At 46.6% G+C, this 20,262-nt stretch overlaps 1 protein-coding gene across 2 annotated transcripts in view; it reads right to left on the bottom strand.

The window, feature by feature from the left end:
* The window catches only part of Myo1e (myosin IE), a 212,607-nt gene that overhangs the window by 94,468 nt on the left and 97,877 nt on the right, over positions 1-20,262 (bottom strand). For both annotated transcript variants that reach the window (XM_045160389.1, XM_045160388.1), the window contains exon 4: positions 17,286-17,380. In XM_045160389.1, coding sequence (XP_045016324.1) covers positions 17,286-17,380 — 95 coding nt within the window. The remainder of the gene's footprint in view (positions 1-17,285; positions 17,381-20,262) is intronic.

The raw sequence follows: 20,262 nt of genomic DNA on the forward strand, positions 1-20,262 counted from the left end.
CACACCACAGCAGCTGTGGTCACCTACGGCCGACCTTGAGGGTGGGGGAAGGGCTGTTAAGTGCGCAGCCCTCCCTGAGGAACTGCCTTGAGCCAGTGGGTGTTGGGAGCAGGAAGTCATTCTCTTCAATGATATGACCACTAGGAGGCAGGGGGGAAGGCGATGGAGGAAGGGCTCAGCAGGAGATGGCTTAGTGGTGAAAGGCACTTGCTTGCAAAGCCTGATGGCCTGGATTCAATTCCCCAGTACCCATGTAAATCCAGATGCATAAAGTGACACATGGATCTGGTGCATCCATTGTTTTCCCTCTTGCTCTCCTCTCTCTCTCAAATAAATATTTAAAAGAATTTTTTTGAGCGGGCGTGGTGGCGCATGCCTTTAATCCCAGCACTTGGGAGGCAGATCGCCGTGAGTTCAAGGTCACCCTGAGAATACATAGTTAATTCCAGGTCTGCCTGAAACTATATATATATATATTTAGACACACTCTTAAATTTTTTATTTTTATTTATTTTTTTGTGAGATAGCTAGCTAGAGAGAGAGAGAGAAACAGAGAGAGAGAATGGGCGCACCAGGGCCTCCAGCCACTGCAAACAAACTCCAGACGCATGTGCCACCTTGTGCATCTGGTTTATGTGGGTTCTCAGGAATTGAACCTGGGTCCTTTGGCTTTGTAGGCAAGTGCCTTAACCACTAAGCCATCACTCCAACCCTCAAATAAATATTTTTAAAAAATATAGAAAGGGCTCAGCAGGAATGGGAGGAGGAAAAGGGAGGGCAATGAGGGTCTGTATGATTAAAATGCTGTGTGTGTGTGTGTGTGTGTGTGTGTGTGTGTGTGTGTGTGCTATGGTCAAAGAACTTAAAAAAAAAAAAAGCCCTCAAGATATTAGAAAAATGCACCAGTGGTCCTTGAATCGACAGCCCAACAGAATATTTGGGGTATTTAAACAGTCACCATGTTTGAGATCCTTTTCCAACCCAGTAAACTGTAATTTCCTGGGCAGTTTCTCAGAACAGAAATTCTCAATGACCTCCCTAGTGTGCACATAGCGACTGACCCAACCATTTAAAATCAGTCAGGACAGATTTTATAGGAAGCATCAATTTAAATAGGAAATAATGTAACGTGTGTGTGTTAGCTATGGAAACACATGGAAAATTTCAAAGAAGTGGAAAGAATGTTCTGGGGGAAACGCCATTCACAATGGTATGCCAGTAATTGGATTTGAGGACTGCAACAGCCTTTTCTGAGTCAGAAGGCCATTCCTCACCTAAAAGCCGACAGGGCAGCACTGTGGAGATGGCTTAATGGGTAAGTGCACTTGCTATGCAAGTGTGAGGACCCAAGTTCGAGGCGCAGGAGGATCTCTGGGCCTCAGAATGGGCACAAGCTCCACCCAGGTTTAGTGAAAAGATCCTGTCTCAAGGAATAAGGACAAAAGGACACTAGAGGAAGCGCTCAGTCTCCTCCTCTGAACTCTGCACACGTGCCCACTGGATGTGCACATCTGTGCACACACACACACAGGCACACACATGTGTGCACACACCCGCCTCCATGAGGAACAGCTGTGAGGGGATCAAGGGCACTGAATGGGGCAGGATGGGAAGGGGGAGCTGGGTGTGGGGGAATGAACGGCACAAGACCCTTGATAGTGACCTTGAATGTCCAGACTGCTGAAGCACCAAGATTTCTGCTCACTGGCAATCAGTGTTAAATTCTACCCAGACTGCAGGCTTGTACTGACTTTGCACCAAACACATGAGTTTTATTTTTGCTTGTATGAACACATATGTTCTTTTTCTGTAACCTAACTCAGTTTCCTTAAATTTAAATGACAAGTAACCTCTATATTATTATTACAAAAAGAAATCCAGTATCACTTAGCCCAAGTTAGAAAACTTAAAAACAAATGCAATACCTGGACATGGAGCCACACAACTGTAAGTCCAGCCTTTGGTGAGCCGAGGCAGGAGGATGTGAGTGCAGAGCCAGCCTGGGTTACATAACGAGACTTTGGAATAAGTACATAAATAGGTCTGGAGAGATGACTTAGTAGTTAAGGCACTTGCTTGCAAAGCCTAAGGACCCAGGTTTGATTCCCCAGTATCCATGTGAGCCAGATTCACAAGGTGGAGCATGTGTCTGGAAGTTGTTTGCAGTGCCTGGAGGGCCTGGTGTGGCCATTCTTTCTCTCTATTTGCCCCCACCTCTAAACTAACTAAATAAAATTTTAAAAAGTTAAAAACTATATGAATACCTTATTTATTTATTTATTTTTTTGAGGTATGGTCTCACTCTGACCTTGTCTCAGGGTGGCCTCAAACTCACAGCGACCCTCCTGCCTCTGCCTCCCTACTGCTGGGGGTTGAAGTCCAGCGGCTCCTCAGGAAGCCTCCAGGCCTTCAGCGCAGGATCGGGACTGCTGAGGCATCTGGCCACGTGGACGGAGCAGCTTCTGGGGTCTTTGATTCTTGGGCCTGCAACTGCTATTGGACTACTGTACGCTAATCCAATAAATTCCTTTTTAATATAATTTATTCTATTGGTTCTGTTCATCTAGAGAGACCTGACTAATACAGGTTGTGGTATCAGGAGTGGTTCTAGAGACCCAGAATTGTAAGGATGGATTAATGGGCTTGGCTCTCCAACTTCGGTGCTATTAAAGGTCCTACTGGTAATACGGACAGCATTTTACTGTAATAAGGAGGGTGCTGATAACCCATGGCGTGAACTATTTAAAGAACTCCGTGAGGGAGATGTATGTGGTGATCCTGAGTCATGTCTGGTGAAAAACAAGGGATTTGCTGAAGCTGTAGCTAAGACGTGAATATTTGTGGAAAAGCAAGATGAACGACGGTGCTGGTGGGTTGCTTCCAGCATCTCTGGATAAACTATTAAGGGAAAAGCAGAAGCTCGGAAAGGAAACCTCGAAGCCTAAGACCCACATACATGATCGGAAGGCTTCTAAGGGAGCCCTGGAGGCCAGTCCCCTCTGAGGCCAGTATAGGGGTCAAATTGCAGAAAACCAAACCAAGCTCTCCTTGTAAGACTGGCTAACTTGCAAATGCAGCCTCAAATCCCAGCCTCACAGGCTATCGAAGTTAAAGGGAGGGCACTGACTGGAAAAGAGGGGGGTCTCATAGCTTGGGGAGGGGTGTGTGGGAAGACACTAAAGAGTCTGGAGATACTGAACTCTCAGATTCTGAACAAGCATTTTTGCCTGAGAATGGAGACCCCCCCTCCCTTAGCCCCAGTTGCACCTCCAACCCCATGCCCTGAATTATTGCTTTTTTTGTTTCTCAAGGCAGGGTTTCACTCTAGTCTAGGCTGACCTGGAATTCACTCTGTATTCTCAGGGTGACCTTGAACTCACAGCAATCCTCCTACCTCTGCCTCCCAAGTGCTGGGATTAAAGACGTGCACAACCATACCTGGCTAATTATTGCTTGTTAGTGCAATTTATTCTACCGGTTCTATTCCTCTAGAGAACCCTGACAAATACACACACATAAAGACTTAAAAAATGAAGAAAAATCTACAAAGAAAAGGATCAATTAGTAAACAGAATGCCAACAACGTTTTGCTCCAGCGCAGAAGGCTGAGAAGCCATGGCCTGAACCCTCTGAAACTGGGAGCCCAGATCAATCTCCCCTCCACTCAGCTGTCCCCGGCAGAGTCACAGAAGTAACCAGCAGAGACCCGCAGCCAGGCCATTGTTGAGATCAGCAGGGTGGGCTACGGTACCGCTTCAGAGAAGGAGAAACACTTAAAATGCTCCCGTGGAGACTCAATTCAAACCAACGCGATTTTCCACTGTAACTCGATAAATAGCACCATCGTTAGATGGTCAAACTTTTCACTGTTTTCGAGTGGCCATGGAGGCATGCCTGTTTAAGTGAACCTTCTGCCAAAAATATTACCTCACGCACGGTCGGAACAAACGACAGCCCAAGTTCCTGTGATCACAAGACAAGATAAGTTTGCGAGAATGAGAAACCACATCAAAGAATGTCCTGGACAGCCTTCTTCAATGACTCTTTTCACAGACTATTTTCTTGGCCACCCTATGGGGCCTGAGACTGAAGTCAGTCCAGAATGACACACCTCTTCTGGCCACCTGGGAGGTTCCCGGGCTGAGGAGAAGAGGGTCCTACATCAAAGCTTAAAATCACACTACAGTAGACATCCCTTAACTATTTGCTATTGTGTGTAAAATACAAAATTACAGCCAGGCTGAAACCGCTGAGCCAATAATACAGGTTTGTGTGCTAACACACTGAGAAAAATGTGACTAAGATGACAGCTGTTATTGCTTACTGATCCCAGACAAACTGATGCTACAAGTGGGCAAGACTTCCCTCCAGTTCACCCAGAAAGCGGCCCACAGCAAGGCGCGTCTTGATCCATCTCCTCCCACAAACAGGAAGAGCCCCGTGTTTAGTCTGAGGCCAACCTTAAATCTAAAGCCAGCTACTTGCCACCTCTAACGTTCCTCTTCATGTCGCCGGTGGGCGGGCATTCCCATCATTCCTCAACAGTTCAGAGTTGCTTTTCCCTTACATTCTTTGAACTTCTCAGTTCCCGCTTTTAAGATGGAGTGACCGAGGCTTCCAGAAGTTACACACTTCCAGGTGTGTCCAATCCTTTTAGTTTTGCACGTGTATGTATGTGTAGTGTGTGTGTGTGCACGGATGTTCGTGTGGGTGTGGGCATAAATATAAGTGTGAGTGGACATGAACGTGTGTATACATGTGTGCATGCAAAGGCCAGAAGTTGATGTTGGGCGGGGTCTTCCTCAAACCCAACAGATTGGCCTTTTTTTTTTTTTTTTTTTTTTTTTTTTGGGGTAGGGTCTCACTCTAGCCCAGTCTGACCTGGAATTCACTATGCTATGCCTAACCTTTTGATAACGCAATACAATGCTGTCATCCATAAAGTTCATGATCAAGGACTGTTAATCAACTTAAAAAAAAATCACACACCAAAGATCTCAGAATGTTTTAATCTTGTGTTGGGACTCATTCACAGCCGTCCTCTGCTGCATGAAGCCTGCGGGCCGTGGGTTGGACATGCCGGCAGAGAACAAAACGGAGTCTACTCCGACTCACCCCAAGACCTTTTCTGTAGAACTCATGACTGGGTTATGCGACGGCTAGCCCAACGCAGGCTGGCGGCGGAAGGCAGCAGAGAGAAGCCACAGAGAACGTAATTCCTGGGTCAGGCAGCCTTGGCTTGAGCGTGGTGTTGCCGCATTCCAGATGCAAGATATTTAGCAAGTTTCATTACCTGACACTCAGTTTCTTTTTGTATATGTATGTACGTATGTATGTGTTCAGTGTACATGCATGTGTGTGCATGTGGAGACCAGTGGGTGACATCAGATGTCTTCCTCAGATGTTGCTCTTCCTCCCTCCCTCCCTCCCTTCCTTCCTTTAGAGACAGCGCCTTTCACTGAATCTCGAGCTAGATTAGGTAGCCAGCAAGTGCCCCGTCTCCATTTCCCCAGTTCTAAGAATACAGGCACATATTGCTGTTCTTGACACTTAAAAATATTTATTTATTTATTTATCTATCTATCTGAGAGAGAAGAAGCAGACAGAAGGAGAGAGACAGACAGAGAGAGACAGAGAGAGAGACAGAGATAGAGAGAATGGGCACACCAGGGCCTCTAACCAATGCAAAGAACTCCACACACATATGCACCTTGTAGATCTGTCTTACATGAGTATCAGAGAATCAAACCTGAGTTCTTGGCATTTTTTTTTTTTTTAACATGGTATAATGTTTAATCTCTTGTTGTCAACTTGATGGGATTTAGACTCATTGTGGAAACAGATCTCCTGACATACTTGCTGGGAACTTTTTAGATTAGATTAACTGAGGTGGAAAGCCCCACCTTAGCTGTGGGTGGTGCCATCCCGGGCTGGATCCCTGACCATGACGAGAAGAGAGCCGCTGGGCAGCAGCATTCGCCTCTACTTCCTCCTGCTGACGTGCAGACGCGCCGCCCAGCTCCAGCCCGGCCGTGCTTCCCTGCTCCGACGAAACTTTCTTTCCTTGGGCTGCTTTTGGTAATTACTTGTCCCAGAATTGAGAAAGTGAATGACAGACATGGGTTCTGGGGGTCCAAGCCCAGGTCCAAGCTTGCTTGTGCAGCAAGCACGTAACGCACGGAGCCATCTCTTCAGCCCAAGATTCAGCTTATTGATCTGCCAAAAGGAGGTGAGTATTGCCTGGTCTGCCACATTGTCACGAAGACTAAAGATGACGGTATTAAAGGACAGAAAGCCAATGCAGTCATCCCTTCATCTCCTCAGGAAATCCGTTCCAGGACTCCTAAAGATGTCCAAATCCCCAGGAGCTCATGTTCCTTCCATAAAATGCTGTTGTATCTTCTTCATGTACCTATGTAATCCTCTAAAATACCTTAAGTCATTTCTAGATTACTTACAATACCTCATGCTCTGTAACTGCTCATCATTACTACATAGTTTGGGGAATCATGACAAGAGAATTTTTTTTCTGAATATTTTGAATTCATAGCTCTGTATCAGGTGGACTCAGAAAGGATGTTAGCATGACTATGCTAATATGTTAAATAGTCAGCCCTCCTTGAATGACATTAAAGAATTTTGGCAACCACACAGACTAGAAGGTAGTATTTGCAGTGGCCTTGACAACAGCAACCATTTGGGCCCTGGTTCTTCAAGTCTACACAGGGCAGCTCCTAAGCAACTCTCTCACAGTCCAAGGCAGGAGGTGACAGGGCCTCACAAAGCCACCTCAGAGGAACAGTGAGCCTCAAAGGCTGACACTGCTGGAATAACCAAGAAACTGGGTGGGCCAACAGAAGCTCGGGGGAGCCTTAAAAGGGTCCTGGTGCTAAGAATAACAGGTTCCTGAATGAGATCAAAAACAGGAAGGCAGCCCGAGAAGCCAGGAGACATGCGGTGGTGCCACATATTCACAGGGACTCTGACTTTTAGTCTTTAATCTTTAGTGCAAATATTAGGAAATCACAGATTTAAATGTCTTTTATGTATGTAGGTCACAAACCTTTGACTCAACACTGACAACCATCTCTTACCAAAATTCTCCTATTCAGGGCTGAAGAGATAGTTTAGTGGTTAAGGCGCTTGCCTGTGAAGTCTAAGGACCCAGGTTCAGTTCTCTAGTACCCACTTAAGTCAAATGCACAAGGTGGCTTATGTGCCTGGAGTTTATTTGCAGTGGTTTCAGACCCTGGCATGCCCATTTTCTCTCTGTGTCTGCCTCCTTCTCTCTCTTTAATAAATAAATAAAATATTAAAAAATTTAAATTCTCATGGCCAGTCAGCAAATCTCATTGATGCACCTTCAAAATATGTGTATCAATGTTTTACAAACAAGGCTGGGGCTACGGCTCAGTTAGTAGATGGCTTGTCTAGCTTGTACACAGCCCTGGCTCCATCCCCAGCACCTCATAAACTAGACATAATGACTCACTGCCTATAATTCCAGCCTAAGTAGGTGGGAGCAGACAGAGCAGAAATTCAAGGTCATCCTTGCCTACATAATGAGTTTGAGACCAGCCTGGACTATGTGAGATGTTGTGTCAAACAACAAAAACCAGGACCTGCCAGGCATGGTGGTTTGTGTATGCCTTTAATCCCAACACTCAGGAGGCTGAAGTAGGAGGATTTCAGTGACTTTGAAGCCAGCCTGGGCTATAGAGTTTAATTCCAGAAGACCTTGGACTAGAGTGAGATTCTACATTGAAAAATTTTTAAAAAGCCGGGACACAACATATAGAAACTGTGGCAACTGAGTTAAATCTGGGACAAAATACCCTAATGTGCAGACACCAAGTACTTTAGGATTTTATTTAGAAAGAAAGGAGGAAATAAAAAAGTAAACTTTGGGCTGGAGAGATGGCTTAGCGGTTAAGCGCTTGCCTGTGAAGCCTAAGGACTCCGGTTCGAGGCTCGGTTCCCCAGGTCCCACGTTAGCCAGATGCACAAGGGGGCGCACGCGTCTGGAGTTCGTTTGCAGAGGCTGGAAGCCCTGGCGCGCCCATTCTCTCTCTCTCCCTCTATCTGTCTTTCTCCCTATGTCTGTCGCTCTGAAATAAATAAATAAAAATGAACAACAACAAAAAAATTTTTTAAAAAATTTTTAAAAAGTAAATTTTACTATACCACATGTGGTACTCTCAGGGCGACGTCTACGTTTCGTGTGTGTGTGTGTGTGTGTGTGTGTGTGTGCGCGTGCGCGCGCGTGTGCCACGATGCATGTAGAGGTCAGAGGTCAGCTGTGGGTGTCGGTTCTGGCTTTCCCCTTGCTGGAGGCACGGGCTCTCGTTCCCTGCCAACTTCCCCACAGGAAAGTGCCTTAGCTGAGCAGCCACCCCGCCAGCCCACAGGTCAGCTTTCAAACCTGCTAAGGTGACAAGAGCTGATGCAAGCCCAAAGTGGTAGGAATTCATGTCTGACGACAGCAGAACTGCCACCGACATGTTCTCCGAGGTCCCGTAGGCCTCCACAGAAGGCAGTGGGCAAAGGCGTCAGAAACGCATCCGGAATACGTTAGAAATTTCCTGGTTGTTCTTCTCTTGCTCTCTCTTTTTTTAAACCCACACTGTGATTATTTGATTAAACGCATTTGCATAACTGTCTCAGACATCCCAAAATACCATGAATGTGGGTCGCATAGACAAATCAGATTCTGGACCCTGGAGACAGAAGACAAACTAGCCAAGCAGAGGCAGGCTGCTCACTGACAGGTGACTGACGGGCTAAGGCTTCAAGGTCACTGATGTGTCTGCAGCTGCTCTTTCTTTTTTTAATTTAAATATTTTAAATTTATATTTATTTATTTATTTATTTGACAGAGAAAGAGGGAGAGAGACAGAATGGGCGCACCAGGGCCTCCAGCCCCTGCAAACAAACTCCAGACACACGCGCCCCCTTGTGCTTCTGGCTAACGTGGGTCCTGGGGAATCAAACCAGGGTCCTTTGGCTTTGCAGGCAAGCGCCTTAACTGCTGAGCCAGCCCTCCAGCCCCTGCAGCCGCTGTTTCTCGCACATACTACCTGGAACCCATGTGAGCTTCCCCACTGCTGCGCTCCTTCCCCAGCTCACTGAGGGTCGCACACCTGCCTTTCCAACTGGGTCAGGCTCCTAATCACAGCTCTCAGTCTTGGCATCCATCAAGATCTTGTCTCCTCTCTACCTGTCAAGGCGGTGAGTTCTATGAGTGGCCTTTCCTGGAATCACAATCTTGAGCAGTCTCCTTCAGGACACCGAGACCCACAGGTTGGAGGCTGGAGAGATGGCTCAGTGGGTAAGGCTCTTGCCTTGCAAGTGTGAGGACCTGAGTTTGTTCCTAAGTGTCTACATAAAAAAAGAAAAAACGGGGCTGGAGAGATGGCTTAGCGGTTAAGCGCTTGCCTGTGAAGCCTAAGGACTCCGGTTCAAGGCTCGGTTCCCCAGGTCCCACGTTAGCCAGATGCACAAGGGGGCGCACGCATCTGGAGTTCGTTTGCAGTGGCTGGCGGCCCTGGCGCGCCCATTCTCTCTCTCTCCCTTTATCTGTCTTTCTCTCTGTGTCTGTCACTCTCAAATAAATAAACAAATAAATAAAAAAAATTGTTGAAAAAAAAAAAAGAAAAAACGCCCGATGGGGTGGTAAGGCTGTAATTCTGCTGAGGAGGCAGAGACAAGCAAATTTCTGGAATTCACTGACTAGCCAGTTTAGGCTCCCTGGAAAGCTCCAGACTGGTGACAGACCCTGTCTTAAGTAAACGATGGGGGTTGGAGAGATGGCTCAGCGGTTAAAGGTGCTTGCTTACAAAGCTTGATGGTTTGGTTTCAATTCCCCGGTACCCATGGAAAGCCAGATGCACAAAGTGTCACAAGCATCTGAAGTTTGTTTGCAGTGGCAAGAGGCTCTGGTGTGCCCATTTCCCCACCCCTCTCTCTCTGCTTGAAAATAAATTAATAAACAAATAAATATATAGATACATGTGTTGTGGGGTTTTTTGTTTGTTTTGAGGTAGGGTCTCACTCTAGCCCAGGCTGACCTGGAATTCACTATGTAGTTTCAGGGTGGCCTTAAATTCATGGTGATCCTTCTACCTCTGCCCCCCAAGTGCTGGGAATAAAGGTGTGCACCACCACGCCCAGTTGATAAAAATATTTTTTACAAAAGATGCATGGGTGCTGGAGAGACGGCTTAGTGTTTAAGGCACATGCCTGTGAAGCTTAAGGACCCAGGCTCCATTTTCCAGGCCCCACACAAGTCAGATACACACGGTGATGCGGTGCTCAAGGTGGAGCACACGTCTGGAGTTTGATTGCTGTGGCTGAGACCCTGGAACGCCAATTCTCTGTCTCTCTCTCTCATAAAGGCATGTGCCACCATGCCCAGAAAAGAAGAAGATGAGTGGAAGCTGGGCTTGGTGGCACATGTCTTTAGTCCCAGCACTCAGTAGGCAGAGGTAGGAGGACCACCATGAATTTGAGGCCACCCTGAGACTACACAGTGAATTCTAGGTCAGCTTGGGCTACAGTGAGACCCTACCTTAAAAAATAAAAAACAAAAATAAAATGATGGTATTTCTGTGGAACCATCCTTCCATGGATGACCCATTGCCACCAGCCTCCTGAGGATGTGGGGAGCATATTGTGTGTGGAGACAGACCCTTGTGATCCCAGCACTAGGGGAGGCAGAGCCAGGTGGATTGTACGGCTTGCTGCTAGTCTAGCCTGATCCATGAGCTCTAGGCTCCTTGAGTGAGACCTGGTGTCAACAAAATGAAATGGTAGAAAGGCTGAGGAGGACGCTCAGTATTAACCTCTGGCCTCCACAAGCACGTGCACACACACGTGTCCACCTGCATATACAGATGCACACCCCCACTCAAAAATAAATCAATGTCTGGAGTGCTAGCAGTAGAATGCATGCTTAATGTATGCAAAACTCTGTAGCTGACCATCTGCAAGCAAAATTAACCAATCAGTGTCATTTCAAAAAATGGCTGTAGTGCTGGAGAGATGGCTCAGTGGTTAAGGCATTTACCTGCAAAGCCTAAAGACTCGGGCTCGATTCCCCAGGACCCACGTAAGCCAGATGCATAAAGGGGCACAGGTACCTGGAGTTGGTTTGCAGTGGCTACAGGCCCTGGCATGCCCACTCTCTCTCTTCTCCTCTTGCTATCTCCCAATCCCACCTGCTCCTTCTTTCCCTTTCTCTCTCTCTCTTTCTCTCTTGCTTGCAAATAAATAAATTAAATATTTTAGAAAGTTGTAGAAGAACCGTGGTAAGATAAAAATAACTTTAGGGTTTATAAACAAAGCACCCAGCCTCCCCTGATTTGCACAGGCCAGCAGGGCAGAACCCATGAGCCACAGCTGGGAAATGTGAACGCAGACCGCTGGGTTTTAGAGATACCCAAGAATTAGTATGCACGTCCTAGCGCATAATAATTATCGTGGTAAGGGTCCCAGGGCTGAGTAATAAAACGGGTTTGTTTCTTCCTGGTGCACACAGGGATATTGCAGGACTTAACGTCGCGAAGCCTGTCTATTCATCTTGACAGCATTTCGCTTGAAATGCCTTGGCGTTCTGGCTTTGCAGCTTTTATTTTCTAGCATATAAATGTTTTACACAAATAAGGCAAAATTAATTTTTTTTTTTTGAGGCAGGGTTTCACTCTAGCCTGGGCTGACCTGGAACTCACTCTTTAGCCCCAGGTGGGCCATGAACTCCTGGCAATCATCCTACTTCATCCCTCCAAGCCCTAGGATTTAAGGCATGTGCCACCACGCCAGGCTTCTAAGTTGTAAATTTTTAAACTGCACATGTGGAATCCCAGCACTGAGGAGACAAGAGATTTGCCATACTAAGGCCAGCCTGAGTGATACAGCAAGACCCTATTTTAAAATAAAAAACAGGGGCTAGCAAGATGGCTTAGTGGTAAAGAAGCTTGCCTGTGAAGCCTAGGGACCCAGGTTTGACTCCCCAGAACCCATGTGAGACAGAAACACAAGGTGATGAGTGTGCACAGATGGCTCATGCACACAAGGTGGTGCACATGTCTGGAGTTCGTTTTCAGGGCTAAGGCCCTGGAGTGCCAATTCTCTCTCTCTCATAAATAAATAAAATAAACACATAGATAATGTGTGGTGCCTTTAAACTTTTATCTGTGTGTGTGTGGAGGGGTGTTACATATGGGTGCACCAGGGTCTCTGGCTGCTGCAAATGAATGCCTGTTCCATTTTACATGGCTAGCTAGGGAATTGAACCCTAGGCCAGCAGGCTTTGCAAGTAATAGTCTTTAACTGTTAAGCCATCTCCCTAGCATCTTAAATGACTTGTTAAGCCCCATACTTTGATAGTAAATGCTGAGTATATGGACAAAAAGAATAAGAAATATTCAAATGAATTCAATATCATTAATTATACTATATTTTTTTTGAGGTAGGGTCTCGCTGTAGCCCAGCCTCACCTGGAACTCACTTTATGGTCCCAGACTGGCCGTGAACTCACAGCGATCCTTCCACGGCTTCCCCAGTGCTGGGATTAAAGGTGCAACTGCGCACCTCCCCCCCCCCCGGGGGCCAAGGAGCACTCAGGAGCCCACATTAGTGGTCTCTAAAGACCATGTCCCACTGAAAGGAGCCAGGGCCCCTGAGAGAAGGCGCTGATCACGGGTCTCAGGCAGGAAGCCTATAAAGTACACTAGGAACATCTTCAACCAGAAAATCAGAGACCACTAGGGGCAACGAGGACACAAAAGCCAGGCCAAGGGGGTCTCACTGGTTGCAGACAGGACCCCTGTGGGACTCCCAAAGGACGTGAACAGGTAAAATATTTAAATTCACAATTGTGAAATGATACCGAAAATAAAAACACCTTACCACTGGAGGTTGCTAGGGCAACAACTCATTACTTTGAAAAGTGAGGAGAAATGACAATGAATCAGGCTTTTCATCTCGTGGTTCCTATCAAGATTGTATTTTAAGATGATGGAAAAAAAAAAAAAACCACCAGTGCAACTAACACAGGTAGAAGGAATAACGGAATCAGAAAATAACTTTGTTCAGCCGCGAATTAAAGAATGGCTATTAAATGAAATGTATCATCATGGCCCAATGATGATCTGAGGTCACATGAAGAGAGACGAACAGGGAGGAATCAAGATGAAGTAATTTGTGCCCAAAATGGAATCTGCATCTGACCAAACACTGAGATATAACTGCCAGTTTACAGAAGGTCTATGGGATGGGGGTGTCTATGGAATGGGGGATGACTATAGAATGGGGGTGTCTATGGACTGGAGGGAAGCTCAAGTATCATTACAGGGTGCAGTGGGCCAGACTGCAGAGGGAAGTACAGAATCAATTATCCTTCTTCCTAACAAAAGAATGTCAAGGAAACCAGCAACTGAGAGACACAGCAAGCAGGTACAATGCGGGGGCCTTGTTTCGATCCTAAATCAAAACAAACCAGAATTTATAAGCTGGCTAGGGAGCTGGAATAATGACCATATTATATAATAAAAGGACTGTGCTTTTTTTTGTGTGCGCTTATGCTGGGAATCAAACCAAGGGTCTTGCCTAGACTCAGCACATGTTCAAGCACAGGGCCACACCCCACCCCAAGATTTATCCTTATTTTAAAAATTATTTGTGTGCAAATGCATGCACGTGTGTGTGTGTGTGTGTGTGTGTGTGTGTGTGTGTGTGTGTGTAGACTAGAGAACAACCTCAGGCGTCCATTCCTAAGGCAGCATTCATCTTTTTCTTTTTAAGAGAGAGAGAATGGGCATGCCAGGGCCTTCAGCCAGACACGTGCGCCCCCTTGTGGCACATATGTGACACTGCATACTTTGCATCACTGTGCATCTGGCTATGTGGGACCTGGAGATTCAAACATGAGTTCTTAGGCTTTGCAGGCAAGCACCATATCTGCTAAGCCATTTGCCCAGCCCCATCTTTAAAAAAATTTCTTTATCAAAAAAATTCATTTGCAGCAGCTAGAGGCCCTGGTGTGCCCATTCTCTCATTCTCTCTCTCAAATAAATAAATAAATAAACACAAATTTTTAAAGGGGCTGGAGAAGTGGCTTAGCAACTAAGGCCCTGGTGCAGCAGTTCTCTCTCTCTCTCTCTCTCTTATAAAAAAAAGGCCACTATGTTGGGCTTGCCTCAGCAAAAACGAAAAGAGCTCTGACTTGAGCGCAATACACTGAGCTCTCTACAGACAGCAAGCGAGAGCGGGGTGGACAGGCACCTGGAGGCTATGTGCCCTGCTGGGGAAAAACAACTAAACACAGGCAAAGGAGATGCAAAGAAGCAGAGAACAAATGTCACCAGGCATGTTCTCTGTGCAGACCCACTGGGAGGAGCATGGAAAGAAGCATCCAGATACTCCCGTAACTTCTCAGAGTTCTCTAAGAAGAGCTCAGAGAGGTGGAAGACTGTGTCTGCTGGAGAAAAGGGAAAATTTGAAGACATGGCCAAGACAGACAAGGCTCATTATGAGAGAGAAATGAAAACCTGTACCCCTCCTAGTGAGAGTTCAAGGATCCCAACACACCCAAGAGGCCTCCTTCAGCTTTCTTTCTTTCTTTTTTTAAATATATTTTTATTTACTTATTTGACAGAGAGAGAGAGAGAGAGAGAGAGTGAGAATGGGTGCGCCAGGGCCTCCAGCCACTGCGAACGAACTCCAGATGCACGCGCCCCCTTGTGCATCTGCCTTACGTGTATCCTGGGGAATCGAACCTGGGTCCTTTGGCTTTGCAGGCAAATACCTTAACCACTAAGCCATCTCTCCAGTCCTTTCTTATTCTGTCCTGAGTATTGTCCAAAAATCAAAGGAGAGCATCTCAGCCTATCCTTTGGTGATGCTGCAAAGAAACTGGTGGAGATGTGTGCAGATGATGAACAGCCGTACGAAAAGAAAGTTGCCGAGCTGAAGGAAAACTAGAAAAGGATATTGCTGCTGACAGAGCTAAAGAAAACCTGATGCAGAAAAAAAAAGAAAAAGGGAGCTGTCAAGGCTGAAAAGAGAAGGAAAAGGAAGAGGAGGAAGACGAAGATGATGAAGATGATGGGTAAGTTGGTTCTAGCAGTTTTTCACCCTTGTCTATAAAGCATTTAACCACCCGGTACACAACTCACTCCTTTTAAAGAAAAAAAAACCCTGAAATGTAAAGCTGTGTAAGACTTGCTTTTAAATTGTACAGCATCTTCTGTATAGTTAACACACGACTGAACGTGTCTTTAGGTAGCCCCGTCCTGGTGGCTTTTTCAATAGCCACTAACCTTGCCTGGTACAGTATGGGGGTTGTAAATTGGCATGGAGAACTTAAAGCAGGTTCTTATTGGTGCACAGCACAAATTAATTATATATGGGGATGGTAGTTTGTTTTTTTTATATTATTTTTTGTTCATTTTTTATTTATTTATTTGAGAGTGACAGACACAGAGAGAAAGACAGAGGGAGAGAGAGAATGGGCATGCCAGTGCCTCCAGCCACTGCAAATGAACTCCAGACGCGTGCGCCCCCTTGTGCATCTGGCTATCGTGGGAACCAGGGGAACCGAGCCTCGAACCAGGGTCCTTAGGCTTCACAGGCAAGCGCTTAACCGCTAAGCCATCCTTCCAGCCTGGTAGTTTGTTTTTTCCATGAAGCTTATATGAAACAATTGGTGTTCTGTTAACTGAATATCACTCTGTAATTACAAAAAAAAAAAAAAAAAAAAAAAAGTGCAGCTGCTTTGTTGACATTCTGAGTGCATCTAAGTAAATACTTTTTTTTTTTTTTTTGAGGTAGGGTCTTGCTCTAGCCCAGGCTGACCTGGAAGTTACTCTGTAGTCTCAGGGTGGCCTTGAACTCATGGTGATCCTCCTACTTCTGCCTCCCAAGTGCTGAGATTAAAGTGGTGCACCACCAAACCTGGCAGTAAATACAATTTTTTAATTAAAAAAATAAATTCAGTGCTGGAGAGATGGTTCAATTCCCCAGTACCCACATAAGCCAGATGTGTCTGGTGTTCTTTTGCAGTGGCTGGAGACCCTGGCATGTTCATTCTCTTTCTCTCTCTCGTTCTTTATTTTTTTTTGAAATGTTTTATTTATTTATTTATTTATTTTTTATTTTATTTTTTTTTGGTTTTTTGAGGTAGGGTCTCACTCTGGCTCAGGCTGACCTGGAATTCACTATGTAGTCTCAGGGTGGCCTCGAACTCTCGGAGATCCTCCTACCTCTGCCTCCCGAGTGCTGGGATTAAAGGCGTGCGCCACCACACCCGGCGAAATGTTTTATTTATTTATTGGAGAAAGAGAGAGAGAGAGAGAGAGAGAGAGAGAGAGAAAGATAGAGAGAGAAGAAGAGGAAGAGAAAGAGAAAGACACACACACACAGAGACAGACAGACAGAAAGACAGAGAATGGGCACACCAGAGCCTCCAGCTACTGCAAACGAATTCCAGATGCATGCACCACCGTGTGCATCTGGCTTATGTGGGTACTGGGGAATTGAACATGGGTCCTTAGGCTTTAGAGGCAAGTGGCTTAACCAATAAGCCATCTTTTTAGTCCCCCCCCCATTTCTATCTTGGCTTTCTGTCCTTAATAAAATAAATAAATAAGTAAATGCAAACTTGAAGGACGACATCACTGAGGGAAGGACAGCAGGTTCCAGAAGGAAGAATCCGAGCTCACAATACAATGAAGAACAAGTTTCATACTTAGGACAATGAGTCAAGCAGACGGGGGTAGTTTATGAATTTCATCCAGGACCATGATGACATCATTTATCCTGATGTCCAGAACAACCTGGTGTCATCATGTGCCCTGGATGAAATTCACAAAATATCTCCTCTCCCTTTTTATTTTATTTTTTTGAAATATATTATTTATTTATTTAAGAGAGAGAGAGAGAGAGAGAATGGGCATGTCAGGGCCTCCAGCCACTGCAAATGAAGTCCAGGTGCATGCACCACTTTGTGCATCTGGCTCACATGGGTCCTAGAGAATCGAACCGGGATCCTATGGCCTTGCAGGCAAACGCCTTAGCCACGAAGCCATCCCTCCAGCCCTCCTCTCCCTTTTTAGATGCCGTCAGCAGCAGCAGGGGCAGGTACGGTGACCCCAGGGAAGCAGAAGCTTTCATGATCTGGTGTTAAGATGACAGAATCGCAAGCCACCCGGGACACGTGGCCATCCTGCTGGCCGCTCTGCCGGAGCTCGTCGGGGACGGTGACCCGCAGGCCCAGCTCCTGGTCATACCTGATGATGACACACTGGTTCTCCCTGTCGATAATCATGTTTCTGTACATACTGTCCGCGAGGGCGTAGATGTGCGGCGGGTTTTCATACTGCGCCTAGAAAAGCAAAACCAGAAACAGAACTCAGACAGAGCAACACCCGGAGTCTCTGCTTGGACTCAGAGGTGAGCCCCCCCCCATGTGTACAGCTTCAGTGCTTGTAATTACATCGCAAAGTTTGCATGACTCAATTATTCATGGAATGTTCTAGGCTGTGACGAGCTATACCCTAGGAAAGTGAAGGTGGAACTAGGAAGGACTCTTTTGTAGGTATATGTGTGATTCAGCTTTGAAATCTATTTATATTTTGCCGGGGGGGTGGGCCGGGGGTTGAGGGAAGGTCTTGCTGTAGCCCAGGCTGTCCTGGAATCCACTATGTAGTCTCAGGGTGGCCTCAAACTCATGGCGATCTTCCTACCTCTGCCTCCTGAGTGCTGAGGTTAAAGGCGTGTGCTACCACGCCCTGCCCGGCCCGCTTAATCCGTTTTTGAACCTTACTACATAGTGACTGGAGGAGGGTGCCTGGAGAGACCTCAGGACATGGTCTTAGATGAGCTTCTAACCCAGCTTGCTGCGGCAGGGTTACTTTTCATGCTCTTTGAAAACCATTAAGTAGAGGATCCTAAAAGAAAGAAGAGAAGATGGAAAACGGAAGAAAATGGAGTGGCGAAAATGTTGTGAGCTATGGAGGGACAGGAGTGGCAAACCATTCCCCAAGTAGGCTTCAAAGTTCACTGACAGTGTACTTGCCCTCTGCGTGTCACCGAGTTACGGTGTGTTTGGGGCGCTGTAGTCTTGTTTTATGACAGTCTCAGGTGCTGAGGATAATGTTGGAACTCCTGATCATCCTGCCTCCACCTCCACCTCCCAAGTGCTGGGATTACAAGCGTGAGCCAACCTGACCAGCCCACTGCTGGAGATCCAGCCCAGGGCCCCGCGCATGCCGGCCAAACACTCTTACCAACGGAGCCACATCCCCAACCCTCCAAGGCTACCCTGTTAACTGGAGTTCCCGCCTACACTCTCACCGAGGCTCTGAGCTAGCTGCCTGGGGGAAGTATCGAGGAGGCATTTCCTTATGATGCTCCACTGTCCCCCAGAACTGAAAGTCATTAAGATCCCAGGCTCTAGCTGGAGGGATGGCTTAGTGGTTAAGGAGCTTTCCTGCAAAGCCAAAGGACCCAGGTTCAATTCCCCAGGATCCACGTAAGCCAGATGTACAAGGTGACACATGGATCTGGAATTCATACTCATTTTTTCTCTCTTTTTTGCCTCTTTCTCTCTCTCTCTCAAATAAATAAAAATAAAATTTAAAATGTTTTTTTAAAAATTAAAAAAATCCCAGGTTCAACTCCTGGCTCAGTAGTACTTCATCCCTGGGCCTCAGTTTCCTCTTCTGTGAAATGTGGGTTAGACAGGATGATGCAAACAGCATTTATGGGCTGTTTTATTATTGTTGCAAATAACATAGTACATGGTACTCTGTACAAATTTTTTTTTTTTTAAATTTGTTTGAGGCAAGCCCAATAGACTGGACTTTTTTTTTTTTTTTTCCCGAAGTAGGGTCTCACTCTAGCCCATGCTGACCTGGAATTCACTACATAGTCTCAGGCTGGCCTTGAACTCATAGCAATCCTCCTACCTCTGCCTCCCGAGTACTGGGATTAAAGGTGTGTGCCACCATACCCAGCCTCAGACTGGACTTTTTTATGAGAGAGAGAGAGAGAGGGAGGGAGGGAGAGGGGGGGAGAGAGAATCGGCACACCAGGGCCTCCAGCCACTGTAATGAACTCCAGACATGTGTGCCACCTTGTGTGCATGTGTGACCTTGTACATGCATCACCCTGTGTGTCTGGCTTACGTGGGATCTGGGGAGTCGAACCTGGATCCTTAGGCTTCACAGGCAAGTGCCTTAACTGCTAAGCCATCTCTCCAGGACCCCCCCCCTGCAATTTTTTCTAACATTCTACTACCATTGGCAATACAAATTAAAGAAAAACGTTCTATGAGGCATCCGTGGAGACCCACAGAATGGATGGGCAGCAGTCCTCCTCACAGGAACACACGGGCACCGCACTGGTGGACTGCACCCTGGCTGTCACTGTGGGCCCCACGCCAACTCTGTGCCTGCTGCCCCAGGGCCCTCAGACTGGGTGCCAGGGCAAAGACCTAGCCCTGCTGACAGTGTCCCTTGTGCTGGGCTTCCATAGAGGTGGCGTTATCAAGGTCTTTCGTGCGGCCCCAAGGCTCTGGCTACCAGCACGATTCATCGGTGGGGGAGGCTCTTGCCCTGGGTGAACTGCTGTCCACTTCAACTGATGAATCTGGGCGGGCGGCTTCTGTCTGTGTTGCAGGGGTCAGGACTAACGCACGAGCTCGTGCTTCTGCGGGGAGAAAGGGTGCAAGGGAGAGGGAAGGGGAAGGACGCAGAGAGGTGGGGCCGGGCTGGTGACAAGCCCCAGAAGAAATCATGCTAGCAAGATGACGGCCGAGCTCGCTCTGGAGGGGAGTAGAGCCACAAGAGCACATGAAGTAACAGCAGACACATTTTCGTTTTCAAAACTTAGGTGTGGCTTAACTGAGGCTCTAGTCATTGTATCTTATTAACTAATTTATTTTATTCCAGAGAGAGATAGAGGGAATGGATGTGCCAGAGCCTCTAGCTGCTGCAAATGAACTCCAGACACAAGCATCGCTTTGTGCATCTGGCTTTATGTGGATACTGGGGAACTGAACCCTGGTCCTTAAGCTTTGTAAGCAAATGCCTTAAAGTGCTAAGCCACCTCTCCAGCCCAAGGTTCTGATTCTTAATGTTTCCATTACCCTATTTACATTTTACCTGTTACTACTTTTTGATTCCTTAGAATTCTGTAACATGTGTGGAAGCAGGAAGATTACCCCAAACTCTGGCTACCATATCCCTTTAACTAATTTTCTAT

The sequence above is a fragment of the Jaculus jaculus genome, chromosome 10 (assembly GCF_020740685.1).
Source record: "Jaculus jaculus isolate mJacJac1 chromosome 10, mJacJac1.mat.Y.cur, whole genome shotgun sequence".
In the NCBI taxonomy this organism is placed as follows: domain Eukaryota; kingdom Metazoa; phylum Chordata; class Mammalia; order Rodentia; family Dipodidae; genus Jaculus; species Jaculus jaculus.